Here is a 16,412-nt window from a genome sequence, read left to right as displayed (position 1 = left end):
AGGTATCTTAAGTGCACATCTTTTAAAACATTCCCATGCAATAACAAATAGTAACAGTTAAAGAAAATACACACTACCCAAGCCAAACGGTAAAGTGTCATCACATGACAAAACTTAACAAGGTTTAAAATTTCTCATTTATCAAAATAAGAGTCAAAATTCACAGAGGAAAAAGTAAAATGCTCAGAGAGCTTATTTTATCAAATCTATTAGACTCCAAAGTAAACATTTGAGAAATCTGATAGATAGAAATCAATGAAGTGGAAAACCCAAGATAGTGATAAAACATCTACTTACTCTATCTCCCTTTTCACCTTTAGTAAGAGCTTCTCCCTAGGAAAATGGGTAGAAAACAGAATCAATTATGAATACTTTGAGAAAGAAACTCTCCCAAACTGGACATGGATAAATCCCACAGGCCAGACTCAGACCTCTGTCACAAACAAGCCTCTAAAACGACTCAGAATGTCACACAGTTTAAAGGAAGCATATGAGAATTAATTAAAAAACTCTTTCATATCCCCTAGTGAACAGTAAGTTAATCATTCTAATACTATTTCGAGAATCCTGAGCGGAACAAATTGGAATGCTGCCCAAGGCCAAAGCCTTGTCTTGCGTGGTTCACAGAGATGATGACACACACAGACAAACACACACACACACACACACACACACACACACACACACACCACACACACCACACACACACGCGCTTCCTCTTACTAGCTTTCCTTCTTGAAGTTACATGGACATGATTTCATTTACTCTTCACGACAATGTTGTGAGGAAGATGCGGTACCATTTCAAGCATGAGGAAAGACTCAGACAGGTTCTGAGTAACTGAGTTATTTCCCCTAACATAGCACTCACCCACTTTATGCTGCCTTGTTTATCTTGCTTATAAACTCTGTGAGTGTAGGGATATAATTCACCTCAACTATCACAGCATTTCTGGTGTACTCTGTTGGTGCCCAGTAAAAGTTTGTCAAATTAGAGAATTCCAAGTTATGCAGCTATAACAATAAGAGCTAATATTCATTAAATCTTTATAATATGTCAAGCACTGATCTAATCACTGTCCCAGTTAATTCTTACGTGTCACTGGGGTAGGTCTAATTAGTATACCCATTTCTGGACAAGGAAACTGAGGCACAGAGAAGGTAAGTAATTTCCCCAACGTCATATAGCCAGTGAGAGGTCATTCAGGATTTAAACCTGGCAGCCTGACTTCCATCCCGGGCTTTGGGTACTCAGGCTGATTTGATTTGTAGTTTACTTATGATTTGAATTGAGTGAATTGACAATAAGATGGAAACCATTCACTTAAAAATTTTTTTCTTTTGCATATGAAAGCCAAGAGAAAGTATGAGAACTATATGGTAGGTAATACTCCTCTTGAAGGTCCCTTTAGGGATGCGAGTTCCTTCAACAAATCACTAATGGGAGATAAGTGGTTAGTAAGTGAAGCCCTGTGGTTTTCACCTCATGTCCTGTGTGCTAGGGATTACAGGGCTCAGCTCTTCTCCCCCATACTTCCCCGCCCCCTAGCTGTTTCCTGGGGCCATGCGGCTAGTTTTGGCAATAACACGTGAGCAGAAGTGACATGTGTTCCTTGCAGGTGAAGCCAAGGAGTCCATTCATGCTTCTCTATCCCACTTTCCCTCCATGGTGACTGAGAAAGTTGTGTATTCCAGAAGGCTTAGTTACCTGGTGGTAATCAGCCTGGTACCTGAGTGCAGTGGGTGTCAGCACCCACTCCTCCCGACCCAACCATGCTGGGCATGCAGCATGAGCAAGAGAAAACCTTTCTTGCATTAAGCCCCAGAAATTTCAGGGATAATTTTTTACCTAGCACAACCTAGCCTACTCTGTTGTGCCCCATATCTAGCCAATGTGATTAAATCTCTTATTATTGGTTAACTGTTATACATTAGATCAGGGCCTTATTTATATTCTTGTCTTTCAGCCTTAGTTAAAAAAATTCTACTTGACTTTTAAGAGACAAGATGATGCTCAAATATCTGATCTGTTATTTGCCAAGACAGGGGCAAACGAGGCTCATGGAATTAGGGCTGATTAGGAAAAATACTTTTAACTCTATTTTTAAAAAAATATCCTTCTCTTGTCCTAAAAGCTTTCATACTTACTGACTCTCCTTTTTGACCTTTAGGGCCGATGGACCCTGGGAATCCTGGTTGTCCAGTTTCACCCTTTTGAGAAAAAGCAAAGGAGAGATTTTGCCTGAGGTCAGATGAGTACTGTTGTGACTGTCATGTTCAGAGCAATGCTTGTGCTCCTACCAACCATGGAATTTATCTACTATCATCCAAGAGACAACGTGAAACTAGTTAGACTGCTTGCGTAATAATGTACTTGTCAGTACTTCACGATGCCTTCGGCTCTTTCAGAAATCCATAGTATTTGTTATGATATTTAAAATTAATGTGAGACAAAAATTATTTTTCAAGGAAAGATGCCCAGAGAAGAAAAAATTATAATTTTGTCTTGTTTTACCAAAAAGAATTGTGTGTGTGTGTGTGATCTTAAAGACATGAGATCATTGAACCGTCACAATAATCCGAGCTCATTTTATCTCAAACACTTCTTTCTTTTTTTAGGTGGGGGGAGGTGAAAGAGTGGGGGAGCCATAGGAAGAAAAGCGAGTCTCTCAGCTGTTCCAAGCATTTATCTGATCACTGAAATGACTGCCTGTGGACAAAGAGGGCATTCTTGCTGATGTGGTAACAGCAGCTTAGGAATGTCTAAGATGTTCTGGTCAGAGATCTTGAAGTGGGGTTTGTATGGACATATAAAAAGTATTTTGAGAAAATACAATTTAGAAATATTACTGTGGCAAGAAAGTAGATCACTAACAGACTTTGGAGGAATCCCAGCATTGTGCTTTCTTTTAGCATCTACCAAGATCCTTGAATACAACATAGCCACTAGAAGTTACGTATGTTGGGTTGATTCCAACCTCAAAAGCATTTTGGCAAAATGATGTTCACCATTGCATTTCTGGGCATATACCTTTCTCACACAATGTCTTGTATATTTTTTATTTTGAAAAAAAAAAAAAAACTACAGAAAACATAAAGTGGAATATGGCAAACCTCTGTGTACCAGGCACCCAAAAAGAAAGAAATACAAAAATTTACAAAGAAGAAATTCCCTGTATTTTCCCTTCTACGTCTGTCCCAGAGGCAGCTACTCTCTTAAATGTAGTATTTATATTTTTAGTCCATAGCTTTTCACTTTTACTGCCTATACGTAACCATAAAGAATATATTATTTGGGATATTTAAAACAAATTCCATAAATAGCTTTATTTTATATATTACATTCTATAACTTACTTTTTCCACTCAAGGTGGTTTTTAATATCCCTTTCTATTGATACATATAGATCTAGTTCACTCATTGTAAGCACCGGATAGCATCCTATGTTAATATACCAGGGTTTATCCAAGTCCCATTGATGGGCATTTGGGTTGTCTCTAGCTTTTCTTGATTATAAACAAGGCTGCAGTGCACATCTCCATTTCTGTCCCCTTCTACGGATGTGTTTATCTGTTTATTTTGAAGCCTCAAACAACAGTCTGCCCAAAGTACTTCAAGTAAAAATTTATTACAGTCCTAAAAATGTTGGCTTATGTCCACATTGCTATCGAAATCAGTATCTTGTGACTTTACACTAGAGGAAGGTGGAACTTGTCATATGCAATTGATAAATAAGATCGTAGTTTTCAAAGGATTCTTCTGGATTTGTGGAATATATTTTGTAAAATTAATCTTGATTTTATTAATATAAGCACTTTTCCTTCTACCATCTAAACATCTAGTGTACCATCATCAGTCTTATACTTACCACACTGTAGCAGAAGCCATTTTTTTTTCTAGATATGATAAATTCTATCCAAAATAAGAAAAGGGAGAAATTGGTGGATGTATTTAAAAAGCCAATTGCTGTTGGTTTTAAAAAGAAAATAAACAACTGGCCTTGTCTGAGCATTAGGGTGCACACAGTGACCTTCCTGTTACTCATCTGGTAGGTGTTAAAATCCGCAATGCAGGGGCGCCTGGGTGTCTCTACTGGTTAAGCGTCTACCTCAGGTCATGATCTTGGGATGGAGCCATACATCTGGCTCCCAAAACTGCTTAGCGGGGAGCCTGCTTCTCTCTCTCCCTCTGACCCTCCACCCCTACTCGTGCTCTTTCTCTCTCTAATAAATAAACAAAATCTTAAAAAAAATCCCCAGTGTATAGGTGCGAAGGAAAAATATACCTACTAGTTAGACTGATCTGCAAAATATAAAAATAGAAATCAGGGAAAGGGATCTAGAAATTACTATAAAAATCACAACTGCCTGATACCAAAGGGGAAGAGGAGGGGATTGTACAAGGAGGAACAGTAATTACATTCATGGCTGCTCTGTGTTTGAACCCACGTAAATAAGTCTCCTTTGAAATATAGAAAAAGGACCCAAGAGAGGCATTGGTCCATCTCTCTAAGTGGTACTTGGGTACGGGTGGACTTAGAGGAAATCTTAGGCACCTATTTCCTCAGATAAAATTCTGCAAAACAAGAGCATTTTATACCTGAATTTTAGACACATGAGGAGTTGTTTTTCATATTTAAAATGAATGTTCAGTGATTTATCACTGTGGGTATGAGCGGAAAGACAAGTGATGAATTTACTCAGCTTCAGGAAAGGCTGTCCTTTAATTTGACACTTTCAATGCTATTTGAAAGGCCTGTGCTGTTGAAGCTAAATCTTTTCCTTCTGACAGTTGGCTCCAAAAGATACCTGCTAACTTCTTAGGACTCCTTAGATATTCTGCCACCTTATTCCACTGTCTCTATAAAGGAGCAGTTCTCCTTAACCAATGTGCAAATACATTATTCCTTCACCACATGCTGTCAGTCTCAGGAAAACTACAGAGCGGTTTCATCATTTCAACACTGGTAGACTGGTCCCATGGCCGCCATGCTCTTTAGGGCCATTTACCGTTAATAGCCACTAGTGTTCATTGGTGTTTCTCCTTCTGTTAAGTGCTCTTGAAAGAGGATGTGGCTGCTAAGCCAGGAGTGATTTGTGTGTGGATTCTATTGCTGTTTGTGTTTGTTCTGGTGCTTCATTGTCATTTTGGGATCCAAAGGGTAGGCTGGTTTTGTGATTCTATTGTGCATGCGGAAGTGATACGTTATACAGCAATGACAAGTCACTTATGTGTTGAAATTGTACTTCTGATTAAATCTTTTGTTCAACCACATAAATTGAGTCCCTCTCTGTCAAAATTATGGTGGGAGGCACAGAGATGAACAATATCAGGCGTTAAGGATGGCAACAGTCATTAATACCAAAGAGAGAGAAGTGACTCTTCATGAGAAGAAAGAAAGTTTGGAGCAGATGAGTAGTAAGGAACAAATCCTTATTGTGGGCTTAATATGTGTCAGGTATTGTGCTTTTGGGCAATAGAAAAGGTCCTTAGAGTTTGAAATACACCTGTTTTACAGAATCAAATTTCTCATCATTGAGGTCTGAAGAATTCCTAAGGAACATATTCTTCCTGATGAACATAGCAAAACAGAAGTCAGCTGTTTTGTTTTAATAAATGAATCATCATTTAAATACTTTAATACTTTAAGTTTATCTCATCTCATTTGATTTCAGTCTTGCCATCAATTCTGTGTAGACAAAATTATGCCCATTTTACAGACAAGGAAACCGATGCTCAGAGAAATGAAATGATTTTCCCAAGGAGACACAGCCGTTAATGGTACAATCAATTTTGAGCCCAGAGCCCGTGTTCTTTCCGCCACTCAGGGGTTCCCAATCCTGGCTGCCTGTTAGAATCATCTGAAGCACTTTTAAATAATAGCAAAATGGACTTGACCCCAGATCAACCAGAGGTATGGGCTCCACACCAAATCAGAGTCTCTGGCGTGAGGCCTGAGCATTGGCTTTTTCTAAGAGCTCTCCAAGTGATTTCAGTGTGTAGCCAGGGTTCGGAACCACCAGGGCCCATCACAGGTGCAAGCTTGAAGGAGGTTTAAATTCTTATTATGGTGACCCATGAACAGCATAGTAATTTAAAAAACAAATGTATTGATTCAGAACAGATACTAACCACTTAGTACCTATTTATAGGTAAAGGTGACTTCATTCTTCCAGCAAGTGCTATGCTTGTCTTTCAGTTTATTTTATGCATTATTTATTGGCAGAGTCCTTCTCCCGTTAATTAGAATTCTTACAAGTCATTTCATATGTACATTTATATCAGGTATTGCATCAAGTTCCCTGTAGACTCTTCTAGCATATTTTTCTGGGTGGGAGGAGGGAACAGTTATGCCATTGGCTTTTTCTAATTCCACTTAAGATTCTGAAGCAATTAGAAAAGATTTTGAGCAATAGAAAAGGTCCTTAGAGTTTGAAATACACCTGTTTTACAGAATCAAATTTCTCATCATTGAGGTCTTAAGAATTCCTAAGGAACATATGCTTCCTAATGAACATAGCAAAACAGAAGCCAGCTGTTTTGTTTCAATAAATGAATCATCATTTAAATACTTTAAAAGTGCCACAACACTCTTCTTTGCTCAGCTGTCCTATGTGACAAGCTTTGTGGCTTTTTCTCCCCCGTTAAGCTGCACGTGTGCAGTAGTAATTGCTTACAATGTAATGGGTTCGTTACGGTGGTGTAGAAATTCGGCAAGTGATCTGGTTACAGAAAATAATGGTAATGTATGAGCAGTAAAATCCCAGACACATAAATGCCTTATTATTGCTGTATAATCAATATTTTTTGGAGGTCTTTTTAAGAATGTCAAGGTTTTATTTATTTTTTTGCAGAAAATTTCATTTTCAATGGTCAATCTAAAAGAAGTTCCTAGTTCCCGTTGAGACTATCTTTTAGCAGTATTTGCTGGTGATGGATGGATGATCTTCTGAATAGATTGGCTGCACTGATTTATGAGGCACAGAAGTCATATTTTCTTGGATTCATGTCGAAATACCCTGCCCTCAATCAAGAGAATTTTTACTGGGTGAATGAATGAAAGTAGCACTCGGGCCACATTCCCTCAGAGGATTTTCAGACCTACTCATCTCTGTCTGTAGATTTAATGTGCATTGTTTTTTCCTGACAATGGCACATTCACACTGAATCCAAGGTCATCACAATTTCAGAATCAAACCAGAGTGAAACATCTTTCTGAGTGGGCAAGTGAATCTGTCATCTTCACACCTCGTATAATTAAACTGGTGAGAGATGATGACGAGGATGCAATGGAAATTCATCAGCACTTTCATTTTAAAACTGTTTTTGAAATAATTGGTTAAACTATGATTGTACACTATAAAACCCTACCAAAAAAAAAAAATGCCCCCACGACAGCTTATGTTTGGGTACTTAAGAAGACACAAAAACAGGGAGGTGAGTCTGAGGCATTTTGTTAAAGGGGTTTTCAGATGCTTTTTGCCACCTACACTGACTCATGAAACATCGCTTTATGAATTGAAGCTTGTGTCCTAATTTCATTTACCTTGTTACAGCTGTTTCCCCTAGATGTGTTCCCCTCCTTGCTGCCAGCTGCTATTCAGCCGTCTTCACTGGGGAGCAGAGCCTTAGTGCTTCATCCTGCTGTCTGGTCAGAAGGCAGGGAGGCTCTTGCCCACTGAAGACTGGCCTCCCCAGGGACGCAAGCCCACATGGCAGCAGGACTGCCTCTGATACGGGAATGTACGTTGGTGTAAAGTCCTGGATGTTTTTATTCCCTTGGACAAATCTGATTACCTTCTCTCCTTTAGGGCCCCGAGCTCCATATTCACCAAGGTTTCCCTAGGTGAAAAAAAAATGTATATATATAAATACAAAAAAAGTCCATTTATTTTTAATACATTCAGCCCCCGCATCAAAACATAGTCAGGCAACAACGCTGTAATAGCTTTTTATGAATACCAGGTTAATCACTTTACCTCTCTCACCTTCTGTGAAATATTCCTGAAAAACTCCAACTTTGTAGACCCTATCTATCTTCTCTGTGACTTCCCTCCAGGAGGTGATTCAGGAGAAATATCACACCTCCAAGGGCAAATTGTCACTACTCCAAATTAATGCCTGGTAACTTCTCTTGGTCCCCAACAAGTCCACTGATATGACTTTGTAACATTATTAATGATATCTTTGTTGCTCACTATAATGGACGTTCCATTAATTAACTTTGTAGCCACACTTGCCACTCTCTTGACTTGTATAATGCCTTACTTTCCTAGTATCTTCCTCTCTCTCTGACCTCTCCACTTCCTCCCTCATGTAACGGGTAAATACTGGATTTTCTTAGGACTCTGTCCAGATCCTTTTCTCTTGTGACTCAACATTTGCTCCTGGGCACTCTTCTTTGCTCCCATGGCTTAGGCATCAACTACACAAAGACACATTTATAAACCCAGCATACATGTCCTTCTGAGTTTTGACCCATGTACTTAATTTTCTACTTGCTGTATTCACTTATAAATTCTAGAAAAATTCATATTCAACAAGTTCAAAACTGAATTTAAAAAATACAACAATACACACATATATGAGAGAGAACAATGAGAGAATTACCTTATGCTGTTAGCATGCATCAGTCCAGAAGTGGGATAATAACAGTTGGCTTCTTCTTAATCTATCTCTATGCTTACTTATTAAAATGCTTGGTAATTTCATTTTACAATTGAAAAAAAATCAAGGAAAGAAAGAAAAACTGAATTCATCCTCTCCCTTCCATAGAAGTCTTTCTTCTTCCATCTGGGTATCATTGTTAAGACTACCCTTCTCCTTTTCCTCACGTCCAATCAGTCATCTAGCCCGGCTGCCTCTGTTCCCCAAATCTTTTCTCTTCACACTACCTACCGTCACTCATCATGGCTTGCCAGGACTACTGTAGTAGCTCCCTAACTGGCATTCTATAATCCACTCTTGCTCCCCACACACCTACATTTTCTACTTCAGGTCGGAAAGATATCTTTAAGACATTCCGAGCACCTTCTTTCTAAACCTTGACAAAGCCATCAAAATCCCACATGAGCTAAACTCATTTACCTCTCTAGGATCATGGTGGCCCCTGTTCTCCCTCAGAATTTCCAGCTGTAACAGCCTTCTCTTAGCTTCTCAAATGGAGCAAGATACTTCCCATTTCACCTTCTAGGTCATCACTCTGTCCTCATCCCTCTGTCCAGTTCGCAACTATTCATCCCTCAGGTCTCAACTATGATAAAATGCAATTCATGGAAGTCTCCCAGACAGGGTCCCCTCTCATATCTTCTCATTGGATATTGTATTTTTCCTTCATAATACTTACTAATATTTTTATTTTCATGTTTGTTTAAAGAATCTTGCACCTTTTGCACTAGAGTGTAAGCTCCATGATGACCTGGAATTGAATGCCCCATTCCTAGCACAGTGCCTAACATACAGGAAGCATTCAATAAATATTTGTTGAATAAATAAGTCTATAATTCTAATTTATGTGTTTTTCCCATTAAATTTTTTTTATTAAAATATATGTGTTGGTAGAAAAAAGTAGAGGAAGATTTAAACAACAAAAATATACAGAGGCACGCATTCAGATCACTGTTGCTATAATTTGACATTTTAAATATGCCTTCCATGTCATTCATACTACTCCAATCAAAAATAAGTAGTTTATAACTGCTGTTATTGTTGATCTTGTGACAGACATTTCTCATTTTTCCTGTTTAACTTTGATCTGAGATGTCTGAATTGAAAATAAAAATTGTATTCTCAAAATCCTGAGCTGTAAATTATTACAAGGACATATTTGAAAATGAGATATGAAACTCTAAGACACATACACACATACATAAAGAATCAGCAGTTACAAAATGGTAGCTTGCTTACATGCAACCTGCATAAAACATAAATCTGAGGCATTTCCTAAAAATACTAGCCATTTGGGCATGATGCCCATCAGTGTATACAACCCATCAGCATCTCTCCCTGGCTGTGTTGAAGGTAGAAAATTTTAGGGGAAGCAGGAACATGATTTGGTCTACGACATGACTTATCCAGAGATGGTCTGGGATTGGGAGGCCCCATGCTCTTGAATTGCAGAGAAGAAGAGCACCCAAAGTGCATTTGGGTGAGAGCATATTACAATATAACATCTTGGTTTAGATCCCCCTCCCATCACACCTCCCCACAACCTACAGGATATTAGAGATGCTGTAATTGGGACGAAAAATTGCCTCTATAGCACCAGCTCATATTATTCTATCCATACACTCTATTGTTCTAAATTCTTGATTTTTCTGGTAGCTTTCACACCCAGAGAAAAAACAGGATTATTTACTGCCTACCAGAGCCCCATATGTTTGTTTCATTCAATACCTAGGCCAGGGAATCCATCTAATCAAAGATCCTCAGTGGCCTCTGGAGTTGTTCTCCACTCTCAGGCTAACAATACTCAAGGCAGATTTGGCCTTGAACTTCAGTAGCATTGACATGTAAGATTTTGCTCTCTACTTCCTCCAAGCTAACTGTACCAGACAGTTACCTGGCTCTACAGAAATAATAAGAGACATAGTCCTTGTGTTTCTGGAATCTGGCATTCTGCCATAGATATTATTCTAATTTTACTAGGTCACTTGTACATTGGTACCATGTTATTTGAATGGGTTTTTATGTGCCTTTTGAATAAATGTAATAGTTACATGGTTTTATATGTATTTATTTAAAATGTCCTCTGGTGAAGTGATGAGGGTTGTGGAATGGGGATGCCAATCTGCCTGGTCATTTCAAGAATTTGGGGATGTCAGAACATGTCCTTTTTCTCTTGTGGGAAATGATGAACGGAACTTTGAAACCTATAGTCAGACAAGTGGGAAGACTCAAGCTATTCCATTTGACTTGGAGAAGGTATTCTCTGAAGAAAGGGGATGTACCTGGACATGGATAGATTGAACCACAGGAGATGGTTCATAAGGAGGAAGAGACTGGAAGTTAGCATTTAAATTTTATTTCTGAATCTTCTGGGCTTAGAAGGGTTGCCTTTAGTGTCTCTAAGGAAGTCTTCACTTTCTAAGCCAAGGTTGGGTTTAACTCACTATTTGGAAAGACTTTGAATGTTTAATTTTTGGAAAGACCTTCTGTCCTTTCTAGTCCGTGGATATTAAAATGAGGTTATGATTTGATACTTGAAAGAAAAATAGATTATTTTGCTAGCAAATTGGTTTTCTTGGATCAACAGTTTGGAGAAGGGAACACGAGAATTGGTTGCTGGGAGGCACAGCATCAATCTCCAACCGCTGAGACTGATTTTCTGCAAATTGCACCGAGTGTGGCGATGTAAGATAACACAACGATGCATTTTCAATGTGGATCTTTAAAAACAATATCAAATGTAAAATCCTCCCGTTCTGGGCCTCCACAGATAACACTTTTTCCCCCACCTAGACTGTTTCGAGAGGCTCTGGATCTGATGGCTTTAGCAGTTGACAGAGCCTATCAAATTTTTATTAAAATCCCCAGAGCTGGAGACAATGAAGAGCAGTTTGTTGGATTGTGAGCAGATTTTCCTTAAGGGGAAGAATATTCCCAGCATTGTTGCTTCGTTTTGCAAACAATCTTACAGAGTGGGAGCAGCTGTTTGTAAATTATTTTTGTGATGGAGAGGGAAATCTTCTACCTTTTATTCTTTGCAGCCTCAAGTGGGCATGCAAAAATACATACAAACACACTTACATAATCTTCCCAACCTTACTCCTTAGTCTCTATTCCTTCCTTCCTTCCCTCCCTTCCAATTCCCTTTTTGATTTGTGCCAAGAGGGGAGAAGGTTTTTAATGCCTGAGCTTCTGCCTCCAGATGACATCAAGACAACTCTAGGGGAGGGCGCCTGGGTGGCACAGCGGTTAAGCGTCTGCCTTCGGCTCGGGGCGTGATCCCGGCGTTCTGGGTTCGAGCCCCACATCAGGCTCCTCCGCTATGAGCCTGCTTCTTCCTCTCCCACTCCCCCTGCTTCTGTTCCCTCTCTCGCTGGCTGTCTCTGTCTCTGTCAAATAAATAAATAAAATCTTAAAAAAAAAAAAAAAGACAACTCTAGGGGAAAAGACCAAGTCCAGTACAGGGACCACAGGACGATTCCTTGGCCTTTGAGGATTCCTGGGATGAGGGAGTGAACTGTGGACTCTTCTAGTTTAGAATGCGGAGGAGGAGTGTTTGAATTGCTTGCTGCTCCCATCTTCCCACCAGTGGCCGCTTCAGCAGAATCCAGGCTGCACAGCTGGAAGCTGACTTGCTGAGGTCCAGGCCTCAAGTGCAGACATTACATAAGCCAATGCCAATTTAAAAGGGAAGATTATTTTAACCTTGGAGCATCCCTTTATATGTCTCAATACATGGGCCATCATTTAATCTCCAAGAAAGCTTCACTCATGTTCCTCTCTCTCTCTCTCTCTCTCCTTATATGCTATAGCCAGACAGTCAGGCATGCAATGAATTGCAAAATGAAACCACCTCAGTATCCAAAAACAGATGGGGGTGGGTGGGAAAAGTCCCTGCCAAGTGAAAACACGCATCTCTCTCATCACGGCACATTTGCCCCTTTCTTTTGTGAAGTTGAGGATGAAGATAAAGTGGTTATTATCCAGAAACACTAGTCAGTTTAGGTACTGAGGAGGTGGGCCCTACCTCTTCCATCTATTCTGGTGGGGGTTCATTAAACAGCTCTAACTACTCTCAGAGTGAAACAAATAAGTCTTTGGGAAGTTACCTTCCATTAATTCCCAGATGGGTCTAAAATCTTTTCATGTCAAGTGGTTGTAATGCATTGTTTGAGGAACAAAATCTATGGTCTCTCCTCTCTAACCAGTTAAGCTCCAGCTCCAAAGCCACATTTTGAGCACAGGTGGACTAAGTCCCTGGGAGCTTCGGTCCTCTAATGGCAGTAAGGATACAGTGCTGGAGTTATTTTGGGCAAGACAGTAGCTAAGCTCAAAGTCCTGGTTTACTACTAGCAAGACTCTCCACTTGCCTGCTCTGTTTGGCCCCCATTTTTTTTTTTAAATATAAACTTAAAGTTAAAAAATTTACATTCTCAACTTTAGACTAAAATACAAATGCTTCATATGTCTTCATTTAAGGGAAAACTGACTCATTGGCAAGATAAACTATATATAGAAGTAGTGTTGGGAGACCTGTAAAGACACAAGCTTTAAAAGTTTTGCAAGGGATAGCAACTATTTAAGTAGCTGAGTAGCAACTTGGTAAATTTTATACCAAAGGTGATCGTAATAGCGTAATAGAGTGTTCTCTTTAAGTTTTCTAGCTGACACTGTGACATCAGAGCCAACTCATTCTCATTATTTTGAAGCATTTATGATAAATCCTATTTTGTGACAGTGGATGCCATTGCAGAAAAAGCATTGTACTTTAACTGATTAATTTTAGATATGCTTCACTTTTTTTTTTCACTTGTGCCAAGCCCTAATGTTTTGAAAAAGCTGGTATAGATCTATTCAGAAAAATGTTTAATAGAGAATCATAAAATGCACCCCAAACATTCTTCCTAATAGAATACTCCCTAGAAAATCTAAGTAAATGAGAAAATTTAAGACAGGATCACTTAGGAAGTGCTACAAGCTCTACACACTTTCCATAGTCTTTATATTGAATTTAATCTGATCAAAGAAGAACTGGGATTTTTCAAACTAATTAGCTCATCATTTAGTAAACACTTTTCTGAACACCTGCTATCTTCAGTGCCTTTGCTGGCACATAGCATCTCTTTGGGATTTCTAAACAGAGAGGAATGACAGTAGTCAGAGGACTTTATTAAAAGGAAAAGCAAGAACATAGAGGAAACATGTAAAGAGGAGTGTCTCTGAACTTCTTTTGTGTAGGAGCACAGTTATTTACCAGCAATGTATCAACAACAAGCTATCGTGTATAGAAAGGATCCTAGTGGACACAATGCCTCATGCTAAGGGATCAGACCTCAAATACTTGTCATTAAATGATGGGTCAATCAATGGTCTCACTTAGTCTTTGGGTCTTACTTCACTGCCAACACCCATTTCCTTTTCCTCTGTTGTATTTCCTTGAAAAGCAGAGCAAAACTTTACTCTTGCCTTTTTGCCGTTGAGGCACTTCTATGTCAGTATTCCATCTATCCCAATTACAAGTTTAAAACCTTGGGGAAGTGGCCCCTCCCTGAAAGGTGGGGGACCCCCAGTCTTGACCTAGGGTATGTGAAGGTTTGCTTGAGGTCTAGCATTGGTTCTGGTAAGAAATCTATCACCTACTGTGCTACTCGAGCTTCAAGGCAGCAAATAATCTATGTCTGCCCTCCGAGAAACTGGATTTATGACAGCATCAACAGTGAAGCACGATGGTTTGCATTAATTTTCTGCATGAAGTTTTGTAAACTTTGAAGTAATTTTTTTAATTTATAAAAATAAAATGCTGGTTTTGTGAAAAGATGCTGAGCAAAATATGTTTTTTTGAAACATACTTTCAGTGAGGAAAGATATTAAGTATATGCAACCATGTTTCAGAGCCTGAGCAGTTAGGAATTAATAAGTTTTTTTTTCCAAAAATATGATTACATAAAATGTCTGTGTATATAAGACATGAAAAAGAGAAGCCATACCTTGTTATAATATCCAAGAGTCTGTTGTACTCCTTGTATTCCAGGAGGCCCCTGTATTAGAAATAAATCAAAGAGAAAGATATAAACATTTACCAAAACAACATGAATTTAATAATGTATCTAAGAATTCTTGAAATCTTACAGTTAGGAAAAAGGAAGCATATGTTTAGCCAAATATTCTAATTAATAGAGAATTACAGGAGCAATAACTTATCAGGTTGCTAAAGGTATTTCTAGGTTAAATCCTGCATGAATCCAAAGAGAGGTCCTAAGTGGGAACGTGTAACATTTTACCAGAAGGTCAGCCATCAGCATATTCTTTATTAAAAAATATTGTACCTGTACAACTCCTCCAGGGAAGAGGTTGTAGGTTCAGTTTATTTTCGACACTTCTCACAGGACTTTGATCAATATGTTATAGAAATGTGTGCCCATGTATTATTAACTGAGAAAATATGGGAAAAATATTTTTTCTGTTCCTTTATTCTTTTGAATTGGTTGAGTGAAAATGGCCGCACATGGAATTTCAGGCCAGAAAAAGATGTCTGTTCAAAAACTTCATATTAAGACATTCAGATGTTCGCAGTCTTCAGTTGACATGGAGTGTTCACTAAGCACTATGCTGAGCTTAGGGTAGACAGCGAAGAAGACGTTTGTCTGTTCCTAAAACTTCCAGATAGAGAAGAAGAGAGGAGTTTCTGAGTTTTCAGGGATTACATTTTGGGGAGAGGGCCGTAAGAAAATACAAAGCTTAGCATTATTTTAAATCAAGTAGTTCAAGCCAAGAGAGAGTCAGCAATGTCAGAAAAGAGACCGCATATTTCATCTAGACCTCGAAAACCCCTCAGAGGAGAGAAAATTTTACACAGGCAAAGTTCTTTACATTTTACCTCAGAAGATAACACGAAGAAAGACTATATGATTGAGCAAATCAAACTTCACTGTTATACAAAAATTATTTTCTTTACAAGGGAATAAAAATTTTGAAAAGAGGAAAATTTAAGGAACAATTACTAGCTGTCCTCACTGATATGAGAAACACCTTAAGTATACTGAAAAAATTAGTGTCGGTTAACATTTATGACTGGTGTTTCTTATGAACAGCTTGTGTCTGAAGGTCTTTTCTAATGTGAAACCTTTGCATTGTGCCACTAAATGCAGAGGACACAATGATGCAATGATGGATGTCTGGAAGCAGTTTGATATAACTCTTGAGAAAATAATAGGCCTCACGAGTAACGGAGCTGAGTATGATTGGAAAGACAAACGATGCTGTTACCTTGCTGAAATAAAAACAGAGCTAATGTCAGAAAAGAATTCTCATGGCACTATATTTTTTCCCCGTTCTTTTTCTATCAGCCAGCATTGTGTATTCTAGGTCAGTGAGATGAAGTAATGAGGAAAGCAATCATTGGGTTGGGAGTTGTCACGAAAAGTTTCTAGCCAAGAAGATGCAAATTAAAAACTCATTCTTGAAAATCAGGAAGCACGAGATTCCTCACACATTGATCTTTCTGCAGCTATACAATGTGGCAAGGAGAAATTTTCGGTATCATATTGTAGTAGCATCGACAGGTGGCTTATGAATATATGCATAGTAGGCATTTGGTGAATGGTGAACGTGTGTTGATAATAAGGCCAATGAGATCAAAGAATAGTGATGTGGTGGATAAATTTAGCTTCATACACATTCATCCTCATTGAAAGTATTAATAATTAGGGCTCCCAAATATAGCAGGATAATACAGTCTCTCAAACA

At 38.7% G+C, this 16,412-nt stretch overlaps 1 protein-coding gene across 1 annotated transcript in view; it reads right to left on the bottom strand.

Annotated features, from left to right (window-relative positions):
• Window positions 1–16,412, bottom strand: part of COL19A1 (collagen type XIX alpha 1 chain) — a 299,548-nt gene that overhangs the window by 61,762 nt on the left and 221,374 nt on the right. Inside the window, exons 17-20 of the mRNA XM_008684899.2 lie at window positions 14,654–14,704; window positions 7,797–7,841; window positions 2,148–2,210; window positions 298–333 (exon numbers count right to left, since the gene is read on the bottom strand). Of these exons, the coding sequence (XP_008683121.1) occupies window positions 298–333; window positions 2,148–2,210; window positions 7,797–7,841; window positions 14,654–14,704 (195 nt within the window). The remainder of the gene's footprint in view (window positions 1–297; window positions 334–2,147; window positions 2,211–7,796; window positions 7,842–14,653; window positions 14,705–16,412) is intronic.

The sequence above is a fragment of the Ursus maritimus genome, unplaced genomic scaffold (assembly GCF_017311325.1).
Source record: "Ursus maritimus isolate PB19 unplaced genomic scaffold, ASM1731132v1 scaffold_29, whole genome shotgun sequence".
NCBI classification, from domain to species: domain Eukaryota; kingdom Metazoa; phylum Chordata; class Mammalia; order Carnivora; family Ursidae; genus Ursus; species Ursus maritimus.
Note: the sequence above shows the minus strand (reverse complement) of the source record. Positions and strands in the feature narration are given on the sequence as shown.